Source organism: Hipposideros armiger, unplaced genomic scaffold (genome assembly GCF_001890085.2).
Source record: "Hipposideros armiger isolate ML-2016 unplaced genomic scaffold, ASM189008v1 scaffold_946, whole genome shotgun sequence".
In the NCBI taxonomy this organism is placed as follows: Eukaryota; Metazoa; Chordata; class Mammalia; order Chiroptera; family Hipposideridae; genus Hipposideros; species Hipposideros armiger.
The window spans coordinates 422,540-444,054 of NW_017732296.1; the positions used below are offsets into that span (position 1 = coordinate 422,540).

Below are 21,515 nucleotides of genomic sequence, written 5' to 3' on the forward strand. Positions count from 1 at the left end.
ATGATGAGGCCACACAGTTCTAATCATCTTTAAACCCAGCCCGTTCTCCATATTATCACGGCTTTGTTGGATGCTTGCTAAATCGCCAAAATGCTCCATTCCCCGTCTCGGCATTTCCTCAAGTTTCCTCCTGCACCTTTACTTCTGTGCAATGCGGTCGCCTCACAGAATCCTCGATTCAAAAACCAGCTGCTGCACTAGCATGGCGAGGATTCAAAATGGGAGATGCAGCCCCCTTGTCTATAAAATGGAAAAGTAATACCTGCCGAGAATTAAATGAGATTGTGACACATAGTAGGACGTGGTTTCCCCCCACGTCCCTTGTGTGTCATCCCTTCTGTCTGCAACGTCCCTCCCTTAGCAAAGTCCCCCTCAAAGCCAAGCTTAAAAGCCACATACTCTGTAGTGTTCCCTGACCAAGTCAGCCAGGGGAGCTCCCTTATTTGCACTGTTATTGCTCCTGACTGGACTACTTTTATGCCTAATATACTGTCTCATACTCTTCTACTAGAACATAAGCTCCTAGAGCAGCGGTTCTCAATCTTCCTAATGCCGCGACCCCTTAATACAGTTCCTCATGTTGTGGTGACCCCCAACCATAAAATTATTCTCGTTGCTACTCTATAACTGTAATTTTGCTAGTTATGAATCGTAATGTAAATATCTTTTTGCTTTCCGACGGTCTTAGGCGACCCCTGTGAAAGGGTTGTTCGACCCCCAAAGGGGTCGCGACCCACAGGTTGAGAACCGCTGTCCTAGAAGGTATACTGTACTTAAAGTACATTAAATTTACATCTCCTAAGTGCTTTCTAGATTGTTGGTGTTAAATATTGAGTTGTCAGAAAAGTCATGACGTATTTTTTCTATGTTTTTCAATACAAAAATGCATCATGACTTTCCCGACAACCCAATAAATATTTGTTGAAACTCTGAGGGAATCCCCCCCCTTCCATTTAGACTGGTTCCCTGGCACAATTTTAAATAACATTCATCTCAACCATCATTCCTCTATATTTGTTCTACGGCTTAGCATCTTCTCTATTTTAAATCCCAAATCCCATACCTCCTTCACAATACAGCAATCCCCAACATACACAAATTGTGCTTTAATTATTAAGAGCAACTTACTTAGCTCTTGCAACAGTTAGTTGGCTACGTAGTCTGGTATTGTTCTCTAGTTTATACGGCATTAAGTCTGAAGCAGACATGCTCTGTCAGGGTAGAAGTGGGGTATTTCTTTTGTATCTCCCATAGGGCTGAATTTGGGATGGCTGAGACTTTTTCAGGCCCACCTCTGATTCAGAGAACAGGTAACACGTAAGGGCAGATTATGGCTCTGCTCTAACTCTTATGCCTACAGAACCTTGCCCAGAACCTTCTATATGCAAGGTTCTAGATGATTTTCAGGTTATATAATTTGCGGAGAAAAATATTTTGTTATTCTTGCTTTAAATTTGTTCTTTTTGTTGGTGTTAATGGCAGCAGGCATTAAAATATTATATTCATTGGATATTAAATAGGGAATTCTCCAAAGTCATGGGAAGTCAGTTTGGCAGAAGATTCTTGTCTTAGGGAGATTTAATATTTTGTGTTTAGAATTTACAGATGGTGTTGAAACAAAATTACTCTAATGCAAGTCACCTTTTTGGTGTTGCTTATTAAACTTGGTCTCAAAATGTAACAATGAGAGAAAAGTCAGGAAGAGCATTGATGTTATATTTTGACCTGAGCATGCATCAAGAAAAAAATATTAACTATCTTGACAGTTTTCTAATAAAAATAATTATCATACTCCATAATCCTTGTTAAAACCTATCATTTAAAATTTAGGTTAGATAGGGGCCGGCCGAATGGCTCAGTTGGTTAAGAGCTCGCTCAAGAGTTTGAGCTCTGAGCAACAGCGGTTCGAGGCCAGCCCGAGCTGAGCAGCCGCTAAGCCGCCAATAGGTAGCAGGATGGCTCAGCTAAAAAAAAAAAATAAATAAATAAAATAAAAACAAAAGATAAGTCCCTTTTCCAAACAATATAGTAACAATACATTGAAGTCGAAAAAAATTGANGCAAAGTGTTATTTAGAGTATTTCTGTGAAAGGAAAATCATGTCTGCAATATGAAAAAAGTGAGAAATAAAATCTCTACACTAAACATTAACAGTTAATTACCATTCTGAAAGAAATAATTATCATTGTAGCCTAAAGTTTGGGGAATGAAAATGAGTTACTGGAGTGCCACTGATTTATGGTTAACTCATAGTAAATGTTCATAAAACAGATTTATTAATCTTTGAAAACTAGAAAAACGACCTTTGGTTCTTTAACTACTTCCAAACATTTCTGATGGTGACATTGCAGTGAATTCATACAAGAAGACATTGAAATTGTTTCACATTATGCTTTTCACCTCTTTTGCCAAAAACTTATCAAAGAGACTTGCTATATCATTGCACTCTACTCCTCTAGGGACCTGAGTCTTTCAGGACAGTACAAAAGAATAAAAGTCAAATGTAGCCTCACCAGCTCCCTGAATTACATTATTTTAAGTCAATTTGTCTTTGAGAATAACAGTGCTCCTTGGGCAAGGACGACTTTGGAGAAACAATTTGAAATTATTTCCTTATATTTTGTTCATGTGACTATTTCAAAATATAGTGGCACAAACTTTGGAAATGTTTCTTATTTAGCTGCATATTTCAAATGCTAGCAAAATATTTGAAAGCCACATTAAAGCATTAAAGTATTACTAAAGGTATATGTATGCATATTGTAATGAATCTTGAAAAGTGAAGCGTATAAGCTTAAGGTATATTACAGCATTACGAAATTTTTAAGAGAGCATTTGAACATACCACAACATTCAGTATCCAGTTAAATGTACGAATTCTTCAAATTAAGAAAATTCTACCTACACAAACTAAAAAACCCTCAATGCTGAATTTCTGAGCATTGCTTTTGAATTAAAAGTCATATGTACTTAAAATATGATTATGGAATAAGGATATGCTTACTATGGGGTTTTAAAATTTTAGGCCATAAACATATAATACAAAGTGATGACACAAAGCTTAAACCTACTGATTTTGAGAAATTTAAGATAATGGACCTCAGTTTCAATAACTGTATTGATAGTGCAATGCAATTCCTATAATAGAAGTTTCCAGAATTCTTTTCAAATCTATCTTGGAATATGAAGTGCAGTTTTATTGTTTTTTAGAATTTTGGTTACTTAATCTGTGGGAAAGTGTAAATGTAAACTGAAGCATGCACTGAAAGCTTCGAGGTCCATTAGAGCCTGCTGGTGCCGGGGCACATTCGGAGATAATCATTTAGGTTAAGATATGCAGGCCAAGATGGCAAGATGGCATGGCATCTCTCCCCAAGTCACAGACATGAAGGCGGCGCTGGCTAGCAGCAATCTCCAAACTCCTAGGAATACTTCCCTCATGCTCTGTTGTATCACGAACTTCATATACGTGAAACCTTCATGAAGCAGGCTTTTAAAAATGTGACTACTTTGCCCTAGTGATGTGCTAAATGTTCAAATTCCAATCTTAAAACATTTTCTCACAAATCTAGCATATGTAATGCTTAGGCAATAATGCTCATCACTGCGGCAGTAATTGTGGGTTCCCCACCCCATTTTTCTGAATGAGTAAGGACAGTTCAGCCTCCCAAGACAGGAAGGAATCATTTCTAAAGAGTCATTTTAGTAATCTTGAAGTTTTGTAACTTATTTTACCAGAAATCATCATACCTACATTTAGGAACTTTGCCCATTTCAGACTGTATGCTATAAATACTTATAGAAAGTATTCTTAAATACTGACATTTCTTTTAAGTTATCAGTTTCAGAATTACTCATCACAAATAAGAACAATACATCTCTTAGCTTTGTGGATTTTGGTGCGTTTCTCCTGGTAGTAACACTGCTAAGGCCCCTTTCTCAAAACTAGGGGTGGGGGTGAGTATGCAAAGGGTGTGACCTAGGGCTGCCTCCTGAATGCAGGTGACTGATCGCTAGTGATATAAAGAAGGCACAACTAAGGCAATGGTAAAGTCAGTAATCAATATTTTACTGAAACATTTCATAACACAGAAAATCTGTCTGAAGTGTAAAGTTACTGTCTTACACAAGAAGGACAGACCCATTTTCAAAGACTAATATGAATACAATAAATATGGAGTTTACATACTAATTTGTACACAGAAACTCTGCCCCACAGCCATAAAAATTTATACTTAACAGTGCAACATATAATTTAATCAGTTGATTTATTTGACAGGTTTTTGTTACTAAACACAAATAACTATCTGGTTTTCATATATATATATATAATATATATATTTTATGTATATAGATATTCAACAATCTGTACAGTCTCTAAACATAAAACTCCTAAAAGGCACAATTGTCTATACAACATGTACAAAAATGGCTGGAGCTGACACAAAACAACAATTATTGGTCAAAATTTCATGATTGCACAAAGATTAGTCATGAGTTTATGTCAGAAAAATGTGCTTTAAAGGAAGGAGGGTTTTCAAAGAAACCTTTAAGTGTTATATAAAAAAAAGAAAGAAAACAAACCAAAAATCTCCCAAAAAGCCACTAGGTTGCTATCACCAGCCTGTCCTCGTCGTCGTCACTACTCACGTCGCTGAACTGGGCAGCAGCCTGCCTCCGAGGCGGGGCCGTGGGCCTGGGCCTGTCTGGAGAGAGAGTCCGCTGGCTGGATGGCTCTGGGAAAGCTGGAGGCTGCACCTTGAGCAGAGGCTCTGACACAGACGCTAGTTTGCCCTGGATCGAAGGGAGTTCATGTGTGGGCTTCTCGTGATTGACTGAGGCAGCCTTCCCTGTGTCCATCTGACTAGGGCCATCGAGCCTTGCGTGATCTCTTGCAGGGGCAGGTGGCTCTAGCACTTTGTTTACATGTTCCCGCTGGACTTGAGGTGAGCCCTGAGGAGACGCGGTCCTGCTGCTCTGAATTGCACTGGCCACAGAGGTCGGCCTGGGGTGTGCCTCGCGGGCTCTGCTTTGGGAAGCTGGTGTTTCAGGAGCTCCCTGTGCATCCATGGTGACTTGACTAACTGAGGGAATTAAAGTAGGCAATGCGATGTTCAAGATCTGGAGGCCAGGGACGTGTGCCTGCGGGGCGGGGCTGCTCTGTGACGAAGGCTTTGCGGTCAAAACTTGCAGCCCCACAGCATTGAGAGCCAGCCCCGGTGGGTGAACTTGTGGGGCAATGTTTGTATTGGCGAGGCCCAAAATATTGACGGTCTCCATGCTCAGCGACGGAAGTGACTGCAAGCCCGGGGTACTAAGGTTCTGCAGGCCTGGAACACGGATTTGGCCAATGGGAATACATGGCACTACGCTGCTTAATTCAGCCACTCCAGCGGGATTTGTAGTGCCAGAAACTTCTGTGTTCGTGTCCCCAGGAGTGCCCACAGTTCTGTGAATTACATTGACAGCAGGAATCGTAAGTTGCATTGGCCCAGCTTGAATGGGGACAAACGTAGAATACGTGAGGCCACCAGGCACCACGTGGATTCCCCCGACTGGAACCATATTATAAGGGGTCCTTGATTGCTGTTGGGAATGCAAAGGGAGGTGGCTAAACAAATGAGTCTGGTGAGAGGGAAGGCCCGGAGTTGGTGGGAGAGTGACTTGCTGCTTCTCTCCTTGAGTGTCAGGCTGAGGTGAGGCCACTGCAGGAATCCCTGCTGCTGTCGGAGGGCTGTGCTCAGCTGCAGCAGGAGGCAGTCTTACAGAGGCTGTGTTCTAGCAAGAAAAGAGAGAGGAAACCTTTCAGAGCAGAGCTCTTAGTCACTGAGCTAAAATGCTAGCATAAAATCCAATCTTCCTAGTGAGGTGAAAGTACATATATTTGTATTTGGGAAAATGAAAAGCTTGCTAAAAATTCTATTTTGAGGGGCTGGCTGAGTGGCTCAGTTGGTTAAGAGCGCGAGCTCTGAGCAACAGGTCGCAGGTTCAATTCCCACATGGGCCAGTGAGTTGCACCTGAGCTGAGCTGCCGACTGGAGGCCGAATAGTGACTGGACTTGGGAGCTGAGCTAGCTGCACCCTCTACAACTAAGATTGAAGGACAACAACTTGGCTGTTCCCCTTCCCCAATTCCCCAATAAAATCTTAAAAAATAAATAAATAAATTCTATTTTGATTCAACAAAGTTTAAATTTCCAATGGAAAAAAACTATTGCACCTTTAATCTCTTCCATTATTTTCTTGTACAAATAACAACACATTTTGTATAGTACTTTGCATTTTTAAAATTTCCTGGATATCACCTCACTTATACTAAAATTAACCCTGAGAGGTGGTCATAATTATCTCCAGCTTTTGCTGTTGCTGCTGTTGTGGCACCACTAGCTCCACCCTATTTTAGACACTAAGAGTTAGTAAGAAATTGAGATATTAGTTAGCCACAAGTATCAATTCGAGGAAAAATTAACTGGAGAACTATTCCTTTATGAAATAAAGAGTGTCATTAATAAAAAGGCCTGTAATTGTTCATTTGTATGGCCTTTCATTCATAAGTTTACGGAACGTCTACTGAAAACCAGGTTTCCAGGCACTGGCAGGTATATGAGAGATTTTGGAACAGGGAAGCTTAGAGCACAGGTGACCAATATGAAAGGAATGAAATGTCATTAATAGGGATAAATCTTGACTATCCTTTCTGTCACCCAAGATTATCATCTAAATATTGGCTTTTTCTAGATAATATCTATATTATAGAGCTACATTAATTTACATGCTAATTTCATTTAAATATAAATATTAATGTAATTTAAGTATGTTAATTTAGGGTCTACAGAAATCCAGCCTTCCAAACTTTCATAGTCTTTTTCTCTCCAGTGTTACCTAGTAAACCAACATCTGCCACATTTAGAAATAAATCCTAGTGCAACTGGCAATACATACTAGAGGTCAGAGAACTGTCAATGAGAGAAAATGTATTCCTCACAGAATTAAACAGTCTCACCAGCCACCAGATATAAAAGCAGGGAGTCATCCAAAGTCCCCTTAGGGTGACTTTCCAGAGGCCTGTGTTTGCCTCTGAGCTCTTGGGCAGGAAGCTTCTCAAGTGCCACAGCAATTTGATCATTCAAGCAAAGTGAACTACTTGATACATTTTTTGGGTCACATTAACTTTGCCATAGAAACTAGTAGCTGTTTTGCCAACAGGACAAAGTGCAAAATGTTTGAATAACCTAGTGTAAATCCATCATATCAATGCCTGTGGAAAAACAACTCGGAGTAGCCATGGAATAATAAGTATGCCAAGATTCATGTTCTCAATAGGCATATACGTATTTTTTTTATTTTAGATACTAAAAAAACAAGTGATAATAAACAAGTATATTTTAAAAGACCTGTTTGGTTCTTTCAGAGATTTATAATACAAAACATGAACTCTGATTAAAATATGTAACAAGGATCGAAAGGACATCGATATCTTTGCCCTTAAATAAAACAAAACAAAAAAGGCTTAAACAAACTGGTTTAGCCGTGAATGAATAATTTAAGTGCATTATTTTCTTAAGCCATTAGGCTCCTCATATGTAACAGGAAAACAACAACCCATTTACCTGTGTTAAAGCCCTTCCAGCCGCAGAGCTCAGAATCTCTTCTGATTCAGGGTAGTCCACACACATGTGATGACATGGAGATATGGGGGCAGCTTCAGGCAGTCTGGAAGTGTCTGCAGGAGCAGCTGTTTCATCTTCGTCTTTTGCAGCATGTTGCCTGGTCCTCACTGGCAGCTCTGTTTTCCTGCCGTAGTCTGACTGCACCGTGCTAAGCACGGTCATCTTGGTGGGCAGCGCTCTAGGCAGAATGTCCATTGGGTCCGTGTGAAGCCCAGAAAAGCAGTCGGTGATCCTGCTGTCCTCGTCAGCACTCGTGGAGTCCTGCAGGCTGCTTCGGGACGGCAGATGCTGGGGGCTGGCTGTGACGGAGGGAGCTGCTGACAGGACCGATTCAGCCTGACTGTCTTCGTCATCATCATCATTTTCATTATCGTCCTCATCTGCACCATCAGACTCTTCAAGATCGTAGCCAGACCGCTCAGAACTGAATCTCTGTTTTTCATCTAATAGAAACAACCAAGAAGGTGTGTTATGGAATGTTTTGCAACTGGACAAATGCAATCGTTTATTTTTTTATGAGCTTGGCAATACTGTGAGAAATATAAAAGAAGAGGACTTAACCCACAAACGGCCTACACTTTAGTTGAGGGGAATGACATGGGGAAGAGCAAGTCAGTCCAGCAGGACCAGGGCAGTGAGGCACGCACTATTAGAGCGGCGGGGCCAGGCCTGCTGCGCTGAGGATGCAGAATGTGAACTAAGCCTTGAAAGAGGAGATAGGCAGAGAGCGATGTGTAAATACAATCAGAAATAAAGACCTCAAATAGCATGCTAGTAAAATCCTCCAAAGAAGACTGAACTATATTTAAAAACGTAAGAGTTCAATACAATTCTTTCCCTGAGTTCTTTTTCAGTATCTATTTCTTTGTATTTCCCCCTTATTGAACAATTAAAAAAACCTGATGGCATTTCAAATTTATAAGCAAAATTGTTTTCCTTACTACTTGAATAGTATTTTAGACAAGTTTCCACTGTACCCTGAGTAGTAACATGCTCTAATATGTAAGCCTCCTTCTACTTTATTTTTACTTAGAGAGGTGTTAAATTTTCCCATCATTTCTTTTTTCTATGATGATTCAACTGACTTCTCACAGGAAGGGGAACATTAACTAAAAGTCATTCATATCAGCCTCATGTCATGTGAGATTGAGTTAACAAAGGATATTCAAGATGGTCCAGGGAACAGCCTCAAAACTCTAAGTTCATAACCTTATGTATTCAAATTATTGCAATATTAGAGGTTGTTTCCCTTAGAAACAGTAATAAACTTAAAATAAATTTAATGGGAAAGAAATACAGAACACCTACCCCAATACTTTCTCAATGAAGAAGATATGAGACCATGTTCAACTTAGCTATGATACATTCTGCATTTACACATACATTTTTGAAGAGGAAAAAAAAATGTAAATAGAAAAACAGGCAATTGGTACATTTCCTGGCTTTCCCAAATGGTCTGTGTATTAACATACTGCACTACTTTTTCTGTATTACAAAGATAAGTTCTTAGAGAAAGGTCTTGAAGGATCATCACCAAAACATTCCAAGGTAATTATTTCTAGGACAGAACAGACTAGAACTTTTATGTTGTTTATCTCAAGCATGTGTTACTTTTATAATTAAAACAGTCAAAGAGAAAAATATGCATTTAGATTCCTTTAATATGCAATTTCATAAACTTTTTGCTTTAAGGGTTGTACTATTTTGTTGTAAAATAATAAATAAAATAATACCAATTTACTAAGTCCTACCAGGTACCCTTGCTGGAGATACAATGGGCGATTTCTGGGGAAATGTCCTGACTCCTGCCTCAAAGATACCTCTCCTATACTGTGATACTGAAATTCTGAAATAGAGCGTCATTCCCAATTTGTTTTGAATTTGCCACATCAGTGCCAACTCAGATATATTTTTAGAGACACTTTTTCTTTTAAAGTGGAAAGTGAAAAAAACAAAACAGAGGAAATTAGAGGACTGGGATAACAGGTCATGGAGAAGAAACTAATTTCATTAAAAGCCAACCCTACTGCAAAATCTAACCAGGGTAGAACTTGCTTTCCCTTAAAAACTATTACTTCTGTTTTTAAAAAGCAGGCCTAACTAGATTTACAACTTTTCCCAAACCCACCATAAAGCTCAGTTCTCAGATAATCAAATAGCCCAAACTGTAAGCACAGACAGTATCTGTCTGTCTGTAAAGAGAGAAGACACAGGGGCCGGCCGAGTGGCGCAATGGTTAAGAACTCGCTTGGGATGCCAGAGGTCCCCGGTTCGGATCCCACATATGAGGGCCAGTGACACTGCCCTCTACAGCTAAGATGCTGAACAACAGCTCAACCTGGAGCTGGGCTGCCGTGAGTCGCCGGCGACGGCGTGGGCTGCAGCCCCTGTGGCAGTGGGTTGCCATGGGCTACCGTGTGTAGCCAGCAGCCAGCGTGAGCGGCCAGCAGCCGCAGTGAGCGGCCGTCCAGAAGCCGGCGACTGATCTGCCTCACCCTGGAAGAGCGCAATGATGGTGCCAACTTGGGCCAGTGAAGCAACGTCCTCCACAACTAGACTGAAGAACAAAACGACAGCAACTTGTCCGTTCCCCTTCCCCCAATTCCCCAGCACTGTTCCCATCCCCCCAACCAATAAAAATCTTTAAAAAAAAAAAAAAAAAGAGAGAAGACACAGGCTGGCATCATCAGGGGTAGATGCAAGAGGACAATGGTCAATGGAAGTCAGCTCAACAACTGACAGACTGGTTCGAGCCACGTGTGGGCTGCAAAGACTGTGTGCATCCTCTTGGGCTACCCTCTCTTCAGGCTCTATGCTATGGACCCACCATGCGCTCAAACAGGAGAACTAAGTGTCCACTGTGGTCCAGAACTGGGGGAAGAGGACCAGTAGCCACAGAGGAAGGGCAAGGAATTCCACCTGAATCCACCTCTCCTCTCATCACTATGGAAGAAAAACCTTGTGAAGGAAGGACAAGAATGGCTGCTGTCAGGACACAGGTGAAAACTCACTGCAGTGTGGAAAGGGAGTGAACATGAGAAACAACACAGTTCTACTCCTTGAGGAGGGACAGGCTCCCAGCTGAGTCCACCACGACAGCAGAAGGAGGGGTAGAAGAAGGAGAGGGCCACAGCCCAGACACCCAAGAACATGGTGCATGTAGGAGACTGAGGCTGGGTCAGAACAGTGATCTCCTCCTCAGCCCCTAATGCCAAGCTAAAGAGCTTTAAATGACTGCTAACAGCAGAATACTGCTGGGAGGGAGACAGAAGAACCAGAATGTGTAGAGTGACCCTGTGAAGCACTCTGCAAAGCAAAGACCTAAAACTAGAACTGAATAGGCACTGCTCTCCTTATCCATTCTCCACACCAAACGCAAGATATCGCCACAGGAACTGAAGCCTCTGGTGCACTAAGGGTAGCCACAGCAACAAATCTCTCAAACCCAGTACAACTCTAAGTAGGAAAACTCCCCCACTAAAGGCCTAGCAGAAGGAAAGGTATGCCCATTACCAGGCATAACAGCTATTTACATTAGTCTGCACTGTCTTGTACAAGATGACCAGCTTTCAACATAAATTACAAGGCATACAAAACAACAAGGAAAAAAGCATACTCGGGAAAGGCAGCCAGAACCAGTCAATATGACACAGATGTTACAACTGTCAGAGAATTTAAAATAATTATGGTTAATATGTTAAAAGCTCTAATGGGGAAAGGTGGACAACATATACTATCAAATGGGAATTTCAGCTGAGATATGGAAACTACAAATAATGATGAAATGAAATGCTGTAAGTGAAAAACACAGTAACAATGACAAGAAAACTGTCAAACTCTAAATCCTAACCCCGTTGAAAATAATCTTCAAAGATGAAGGGAAATACAAGACTTTCTTAGAAAAACAAAAACAGGGGATTCACTGCCATTAGACCTATTTGACAATAAATGTTACAGAAATCTCTTTAGGCAGAGAGAATATGGTAGCAGATGGGAACCTGGATCTACACAAAACGAAGAACATCAGAAATAGAACAAATGAAGGTAAAAGTATTTCTTTTCAAGTTTGAAGTGCTTACTCTAAAAGATAACAATGTTTACATAAAAACAGTAACAATGTACTGTGTATGTATAGCGTACATATATATGTAAAAGACAGGACACCAATAGCACAAAGAATGGAAAGAACTGTGACTATATTGTTATCAAGTCTTTACACTACATGTAACGCAATGTAACATTAGTTGAAGGTAGACAACTAATTTTTTTTAAGGTAGAAATGATAAGTCAGTAGAGGAGGTAAAAGAGAATCATAAAAATGCTCAATTAAGGCATAAAAAAAGGAAGACAAAAAAATGAAACAAATAGAAAACAGCTAGTAAGATGGTAGGTTCTAATTCAACTACATGAACATTAAAAGCAATGGTCTAATACATGAATTGAAAGACAAAGATTACCAGACTGGTTAAAAAAAAGTAAGTCCCAGGTATATACTGCATACAAGAAATACATTTTATACATAAAGACATAAATAGGTTGAAAGTAAAGTTTGGAGAAAGATATACCTTAAGTAATTAACTAAAATAAAGCCCCCTCAAAAATTCTATACTACTATCAGACAAAGTAGACTTTAGAACAAGGAATATTATCAAGGATAAACAGGAACATTACCTAATGAACGGGATTAACTCTCTGTACATGTAACAATCCCAGTTGTTTAGCAACTAATCAGAGCTCAACAAAGATAAGGCTAAAGCTGAAAAAAAGTAATATTAATAAATCCATAAATACAGTTGAAGATTTCAACACTCCACTCTCAGTAGCTGATGAAGTAAATATTTAGAAAATCAGTGAAAAAACAGAAAACCTAGAAAACACTATCAAACAACTAGACCTAACTGGCATTTATAGAATGTGTCACCTACCAACAGCAGAATACACGTTCCTTATATGTGTACATGGAACATTTACCAATAAATAACATATTCTGAGCTACAAAACAAACATTAATGTATTTAAATGAATGGAGATCATATTGAGTATGTTTTTGGATGAAAACAGAATCTAGTAATCAATAATTAGGAGATATGTGAAAAATTCCCAAATATTTTAGAATTAAATAACACATTTCTAAATAATCCATGGGTCAAAGAACATCTCAAAGAAAAGATAGAAACGTTTTGAACTAGATGAAAATTAAAATATAACATTCAAAATTTGTGGAATGCAGCTAAAGCAGTGGTTAGTGAAAAATTTATTGTATTAAATGCTTTTATTAGAAAATAAGAAGTCTCAAATAAATAATCTAAGTTCTCACTTTTAGAAATTAGAAAAAAAAAACAAACCTAAATAAACCCAAAGCAAAGGAAGGAAAAAATAAAGGTTAAAATAGAAATAATAAAGTTGACAAAAGAAAAATGAAGTTAATGAAACCAGAAGCTGGATCTTTGAAACACAATCAATAAAACTGATAAGCCTCTAGTAATACTGGCCAAGGAAAAAAGGATATAATTACTAACATTAGACAAGAAAAAGGGAATATATCACTACAGGCCTTAAAACATTAAAAGGATAGTAAGAAAATCTATGAAAAACTCTATGCCCTAACAACAGACAAGTGAAATTCAAAATTACAAGTACAATACTATATAATAGAACCAAACCAATGAAATATTTTGGTATAAATTTACAATGTACAGGATCTGTATGTTGAAAATTATAAAACACTGTTTAAAGAAATCAAAAAGATATACCATATTCATGGATTGGAAGTCACAATATTATTTAGATAGCATTTCTTCCCAATTTAATGTAACAGATACAATTAAAAAAAACTCACAAGCATTTTGTAGGTATTGACAATGTGATTCTAAAATTTCTATGGAAAAGGAAAAAAATGAGACTGCCAAAACAATTTTGAAAAAGGAGACAGTATGGTATTGACAAAAGTATAGACATACAAGAGCAATAGATCAGAAGACAGAGTTCAGAGATAAAAATACCACACAGACATAATGAGATAAATTTTGACAAAGGCAATTCCATGAAAAAAGAATAATCTTTCCAGCAAATGGTGAAGAAACAAATGGACAGCCACATACCAAAACAATAAACATTGATATGTACCTGACAGCTAATATAACTCGAAATAGAGTATAGACCTAAATGTAATATATAAAACTATACTACTTGTCAAAAAAACTGTATAAATCTGTGACTTGAGTTAAAGACTTCTTAATATGACACCAAAAGTACAATCGATACAACAAAAATTGATTAACTGGGATTTATTAATATTAAATTATTTTTTGCTCTGAGGAAGACGCTGCAAAAGAGAGTGAGACAAGCCACAGACTGGGAGAAAACACCTGCAAATCATATTTCTGACAAAGGGATTATATCCAAAATATATAAAAAGTTGTCAAAATTCAACACTAAGAAAACAAACAACCCGCTTTAAAAAACGGGCAAAATTTCTGAATAGACACATCACTAAAGAAGCCACGTGGAAGGCCAACAGCACGTGAAAAGAAGCTCAACCTCATCAATCATGAGGGAAATGAACATTAAAACCACAATGAAGTACCACTATACACATGTTGGAATATTTTCTTAAAAATGTGCTGGTGAGGTTGCAGAACAACTGGATTCTCAATATATTACTGACAGGAGTGCAAAACTATATGGCCATGTTGGAAAACAGTTTTGACAATTTCTTATAAAACTAAATGTACATCAACCATATAACCCAGAGACTTCACCCCTAGTATCCAACCCTGGAGAAACGGAAACTTACATTCACATAAAAACACCTGTACATGAATGTTTATAGCAACTTTACTCATAATTGCTGAAAACTGGAAGTAACCCAGATGTCTTTCAACTGGTCAGTGGATAACACTCCGGCACATCGACACAATGGACTGCTACTCAGCAGTAGGAAGGAAGTGAGCTGCTGACGCACAACGACATGGATGAATCTTACATGCATTTTGCTAAGTGAAAGAAGCCAGATACCCAAAAGCTACTTATTGTATGATTCCTTTCATATGACATTCTGGAAGATGCAAAACTATAGGGCGAAAAAGAGACCAGTGGTTGTCAGGGGTTGTTGGGTGGGAAAGCAATTTTCTATAAAGGAGTGGCATGGAGAATTTTGGGGGGTGAAGGAACTGCTCTGTATGCAACTGTGGGAGTGGACACACAATTTTATGCATTTGTTAAAACCCACAAAACTATACACCACAAAGTGAATTTTACTGTATGTAATAAAAACATAATCAATGAGGATGTGGGGGGAAATCTAAAGTGAAATGCAAGCTGAGACAGATGACTAACTGAAGGACAAATGAAACACGTAGCCACACTGAACGGGACGGGAAGAAAGGTCCTGACCTAGGTCCCTTGACTAGATATACTACTGTGAAGGCTAAAGACAAAAAACAACTACACACACACACTACTGTAAATGTAAATCGGTTTTTCACAGGCGGGTTAGGATTTCTGAAAGTAGTCTATTGGTATACTAGAGTTGAACAAGTATGTCCACATATTGTAGATGAGAATCAGTTTTTTTTTATTGTAGGTGAAAGAAAAAGAAGAGAATGGAGAAGACTAGAATAAACATTATGTTGCTGAACTGGAATTGGAACTGTCAGTATGAACTCATGATTTCATTTATATATGGCAGCTTAAAAAAAAAAAGATGGGGCCATGTGGAAAGGGCACAGGAATAGACCTCAAAGAACTCTCGATGGCCAAGAACTTGAGCTACACCACAAATAACAACAGTACTGGATTATAACCCAAAGGATAAAATACACATCCTTGAGTCCATACTGACATAAATAAATGGATGAATACACGAATGGAGAGACGGTAAGTTTTCCTTACAGAAACATTCCAGAACACCACAGTAATACTTACCACAGGCAAGATCTATCAATGTATAAACAGGATATCGGCACAGTCTCAGAGTATCTCCATCAAATGGTTTTTATAAAGGCAACAATAAATTTACAGTATAGAGTCCTGGTAGCCATTACCTTAGCCAAGTAATGAAGGTGAACATGACCTATAATATATACTGACATAACGTACCCCAGATATGATGTGCTAAGGAAAGCACCTCACCCTATAATACTTTCCCAATGACACACAACCTCAGTCCAATCATGAATGTTTCCCAAATTGAGAAACATTCTACAAAGTAACTGATCAGTACTCTCTAAAAGTGTCAAGGTCATGAAAGCCAAGAAAGACTGAGGAACACACTGGAGGAGTCTAAGGAACCGTGCCAGCTAAGTGCAATGTGGGATCCTGGAAAAAATGGTGAAATCGAAGTAAATTCTGTACTTTAGTTAGTAATATTGAGTTGAGGTTAATTTCTTGGGTTGACAAATGTGCTATGGTTATGTAAGACGCTAACGTAAGAGGAAGCTGGGTGAAGCACACACAGGAATTCTCTATACTAGCTTTGTAACTTTCTGTAAGACTAAAATAATCTTTTTAAAAATAGCACAAAAAAACACAAAACTATTTGCCAATGTTCCAGGGTCTATATGTTACCCTCCTCACACCACGATGCGGTCTCATTCAGGGTCTCCCTCCCTGCCGTGCTTACATGCATCAGGAGTTTTCTTTCTGAGAAGAGAGCTTCTTTCATATGGTTTGATAGAAAACTATTAATTCTTACAACCCGTTCCAACACTTCCATTGCTTAATTTAAAAGCAGAGGAAATTTCTCCTAAATATACCCTAGGCCTATATAAATGTAACTTGTATCTTGTACCTATTTTTGCATTTCTCATTCAACGGTGTGTATGATGACTAAATGGCTCTGCTCCACTTCTCCCTATCTAGACTCTAGGAGAACCTGGTTTAGTACTACATACACACCAATACTATTTGATCATAAAGAAAACAGACACTAATTAAGAACCTGACTTTTTCTCACACAATGAGTTAAAGAAATGAAAAATGCAGTTCATTAAAATAAAGTGTTGAGCCCATAGCTTACAAGTGTCAAGAGCCAAGATTCAAACCCAGGTTTGCCTGTCTCCTCAGTCTGTGCTAAACATTCCACATTCATGTGTCATATTTTAAAAATATAACTGTAGAATGATCTGAAAGGTCAACAATGAATTATAGTCAATAAGCTAGCTTATAAACATGCATGAGTTGAATGTTTATAGATACAGACATTAAAAGCTTCATATAATTATTTGATTATGAATAGAACATATAAAATTCAATCCCCAAGAAGAATGAAAACTAATAACTGAACCTTTTCAATTTCATAAGAAATTCACTGGATAACTGTATATTTAACTAGTAACTAGAGACATTTAAGAATGGTTATATTATAAATCTTTTAAATTTTCTATTATATATGTTGATAGGCTCTATGACTTTAAGCAAAATGACTTATAACAAAACCAATTTCACCACAGGCTAATTGATATAAACAAGAGTTAAGTTCCTATGCCATCTCATCAACGTTATAACGATGTTATTGGAGGTTCTACTTTGTGTGTGTGTATAAATTTTCAGTGTGTGTAATTTATGAGACTTTAAAGAACACCATGTGTTTTTTAATGAAGAAGGGAGTAAAACTACTTGGCTTCATTTTAATCTGACTTTGCCTTGATCATACCAAATTTCAGGGTGGTAGCATGATGGGTGGGAAGACATATAGGGAGGCTTCCCTGGACTTTCTTTTTTCCCCGGACAGAACCCTATGCCTACAGGCTGGAGAGGGCTTCAGAAGGGCTGGATTCCTTTCTATAATTTTCCTTCACTAAGATAATAGAGTATAATAGTTTTCTCTCTGCATGCATTAAGTCTGGAAACTCCTGAAAGGCAAGACCACTGTTAAAGCTTGGAAACCTGCAAATGAATTTTGGACCATTACATATTTGTTAAGCAGGGTTAATATTCTGGGGTGACAGAAAAGAAGATAAAATGGAAAGTGTAAATGAACATGATACAATGGAATCCTTTTAAATATCCATAGCACCAAAACAAAGCCCAGACAACCCTGCTCTTTGGGTTTACACTAATAAAAGTTCTTTCCTATTACTTTGCTCTCCCCTTAACCTCTCCCCTGCCCCAAAGACTAGCACTACGGAGTCAGAAGCTGTGCTGACAGAAGATCCAGAACAGGAAATTGACTTGTTTATGATTACAATCCAGTGAAGATGAGGAAACAGGCTTGATAACTGATCCAAAAACTTACATTTATGACTTCATGCTACTGTTAATTTTGCTACTGCATGCTGTTTACCGTAGTAATTGCTACAGTGTACTGCAGTGCATACCTCTGAGTGCCTGTTACATCATGAGGTGGCAACTCCACCGCTGGACAAGTGTGGCCTGTTCTCGTCAGTGATTTGCCCGGAACACGGCCCGGCTCATGCGCTTACATGTGCCCTATGGCCACTTTCGCACCACAACCACAACGTTAGTGCTTGTGACAGGTCATAAGTCCCACAAAGCCTAGAATATTTACAATCAGGTCATTTACAGAAAAAGTTGGAGCTGAAATCAAACTCATCTTACACAAGGAAATAAAGAAACTTACATAGGGCTGGAAGGCATCAAAGCCAGGCTTTGGAACTAGGTTTTTATACACTTAGGAGTCTTGTCATTAAGATACACTGGCTTTTCACAATTACATTACGATTGTTCTTTCCTTGGCTTGTACACTACAGACTGTGACATTCCAGAAAGGTAAAGCTGTGACTCACCCCTAGGAATTCCCCAGGCACTCTAGAAGAGACATTAAGGAACCTATACACTTGCTTAATAAATGGCCCTTAAAAATCCTATCTAATTTACGAAACCCTAGACACATCCCCTACTCATTATAAATAATATTTTCCAATACTCAGCATAATTTTACATAAGTGTAAAATCAATTTCTCTAGTTTCTGTGAATTTAAGTTCATGATGGAAAAAAAAGAGGTATGCAATACAGCAATACTGTTTTTCAAAAGGAAATGTTCTGATAAACAGGTCAAACAACTTCCCAAGGGTGTATTCCAAAAGCAGCTTTCTGAGAGCAGCCGGACGAACTCCGAGCTGCCCTCGCATCACTGCCAGACAGCGACACCTACTGGAAGAACCGGCTCCACAGCAGCACCGAGCAAACCCTCACAGACAGGCTCCAAAAGGGCTCAGCAGCACGCGCCCCAGCCCAGCAACATTCTTTTGTTGTTGTAGTTTGTCTGTTTTTGTTTTGCTCGTATGTTTAGAAACATTACTTTGAAATCCAGACAAACAACAGCAACCTGGGGAAGCATTTTTTTAAATCATGCAATTTCTGCAGTAACGTTTTTTTGTTGTTGTTGTTGTTTTTTAAGATGAAAACATCATTAAGACCATAAGGTGCCAGAGTTTACCATTTGTTAACTTTAGGAAATAAACCACAAGACTATCACATCTGTGTCAATCCTTAAGGATATTAATACTTTATTTTAAATATACATCCTAAGGCCTATTATTGTTTCATATTGTGCATGAAAACTTTTCTTAAAAGGAATAATATAGTTTTCTATAAAAATCTCAGTGATTAAAATACACTCTACAGGCTTTACTGAGAAAGGTTTTGTTAGCATTTTTTATAAAAATCACTTAAACTATTTTTCAGGGTCAGCGTGATACAGGTTTTAAATCCTGTGATCTAACATCATCTTACACACATTATTTTAAATACTTCAACTCTAACAAGAATAATGTTTCTAGTTACACCCTGCCATACTGAATCTTTCTCTCAGTTTGGCAGCTGAGGGCACATATTAACATTCCTAGCATAGAAGTCCAGCATTCTGTTGACAAAAACATTCTTCAGATCAAGGCATGAGAAGCAAATAGCTGGCGGCATGATTTTTGACACAAAAGTTGGGAGAAATATTTGCTAATACCCCAACCACCGAGGGACAAAATCCTGACACTAGATAATTTTGCATGGCAAGAATACAAGGCACAGGCAGCTGGGCTGGAGGGATTTCATGAGCACATACTATAATCATAGCTTGAGTTGCTAGTTTTAAACTAAATGGAAACTTCTTTTAAATGCTAAGTGTCCAAATTTTAATTCCCTCTGCTTAGTTCACAATAAATGTTTCCCAACATCTCTAAATTTCATTCTTTTGAAAATCAGAATGAGAATTCATTTGCTAAAGGAAAAAGGAGGTAGCCATACAGCCCGCTGTTGCTAAAGGTAGTTAGTAAAAGAATTAAAAAGATGGAAGGTCTTTTGGGTCTTTGGTCCTTCATCACACCATTTGCACATTGACCAAGCACTCTTTGTCAGGCAGGGAATATGCAAATATGCACAGTATGCATATCAATGACATTCTGGGTATCACGTGGTTGGCACAGCAGGGGATGGGTTTAGGTTCCTTCAAAAAAGCAAAGATTGAAGATAATGCCAGGAAAAGAACTACTACTTAAATTAAACAGGAATAAATCTGGAGTACAACTTTGGTGAAAACAAATAAAACATGGCAAACATAAAGTAATAACTAATTATAAATAGCATAAAAAGACCTGAACGTTTCTCAAAAGTCATCAACTGACCAAGACATTACCAAATGGTAATGATGTTTGTAAAATAAATATTAGGATGGGATACTTTGTAGCAATACTCGCTGGCCTTTAGTGAGCATTTAATAAATTTTGTTGAATGAATTAAAAGCTCAGAGGTGCTATTTCTTGACAATGATTATGTGTGTGCTACATGTAGAAAAGATCAATTAAATGACCAACCCCCCAAATTTGTCCTATAAACCTAAAAACACTATCCTTAGGTTTCTGGGTGGTGTTCTTCAAAGTCTGGGGCTAGATTTAGAATTTTGTCTCTCAAATAATACCCTGGTGGTTTTGGTTTTTTTTTTGGTTTTTTTTAAAGATTTTTATTGGGGAATTGGAAGGATGGGAACAATGCTGGGGAACTGGGGGGAGGGGAACAGACAAGTTGCTGTCCTTTTGTTCTTCAGTCTAGTTGTGGAGGACATCGCTTCACTGGCTCAAGTTGGCACCATCATTGGCTCTTCCCGGGCGAGGCACATCAGTCGCCGGCTTCTGGACGGCCGCTCACGCTGGCTGCTGGCTACACACGGTAGCCCATGGCAACCCACTGCCACAGGGGCTGCAGCCTATGCCGTCGCCGGCGATTCATGGCACCCCAGCTCCAGGTTGAGCTGTTGTTCAGCATCTTAGCTGTAGAGGGCAGTGTCACTGGCCCTCCTATGTGGGATCCGAACCGGGGCCCTCTGGCATCCCAAGCCAGTTCTTAACCATCGCGCCACACGGCCGGCCCCATGGTTTTTTTCTTTAAAAATTATTTATCGCATTTCCCAGGTGTCTGAGATAATGAAGATTTAAATATACGTAGAAAGTTCTTATATATCCTGTTAGCATTGGTTAGGTATATATGTGACTTTCATAAGTGTGCCAAATCTTACACTTCTTTTTATGGTGCTGCAGGACTCCACTACTGAAATAACTACCCCATTTTTTTTAATATTAAGTATGGCTATCAAAAATACTTAGAAATTTTATTCAGTATTATCTATCACAAATTTTCCTATTGATCAAGATGATGTTTTATAGTACTGGTTTCCTAAAAGACATGTGGCTCCTGAATTTGGCTACTTATTTTTCTTTAATCACTGTATTATTTAGTTGGCATCTGTAACCTATTAGCATAATTAAAGGGCAAATTTCAACAGTGTTTAGGAAAACCTAGGGGATAAAGGATATTCCGTTGAGAGAGTTTTCTGTTATTTCAAACTTACACTTTTCATACAGCTAAACCAGATGTCCCCTGATAAGTGCAGT

The 21,515-nt window shown here is 38.5% G+C and overlaps 1 protein-coding gene across 6 annotated transcripts in view; it reads right to left on the reverse strand.

Moving 5' to 3' along the window:
- Nucleotides 1-4,048: 4,048 nt before the first annotated feature.
- The window catches only part of HIVEP1 (HIVEP zinc finger 1), a 147,665-nt gene continuing 130,198 nt past the window's right edge, over nt 4,049-21,515 (reverse strand). For all 6 annotated transcript variants that reach the window (XM_019630798.1, XM_019630800.1, XM_019630796.1 and 3 more), the window contains 2 exons: nt 7,611-8,113; nt 4,049-5,778 (listed from right to left, as the gene is read on the reverse strand). In XM_019630798.1, the coding sequence (XP_019486343.1) occupies nt 4,606-5,778; nt 7,611-8,113 (1,676 nt within the window). In that variant the 3' untranslated portion in view covers nt 4,049-4,605. The remainder of the gene's footprint in view (nt 5,779-7,610; nt 8,114-21,515) is intronic.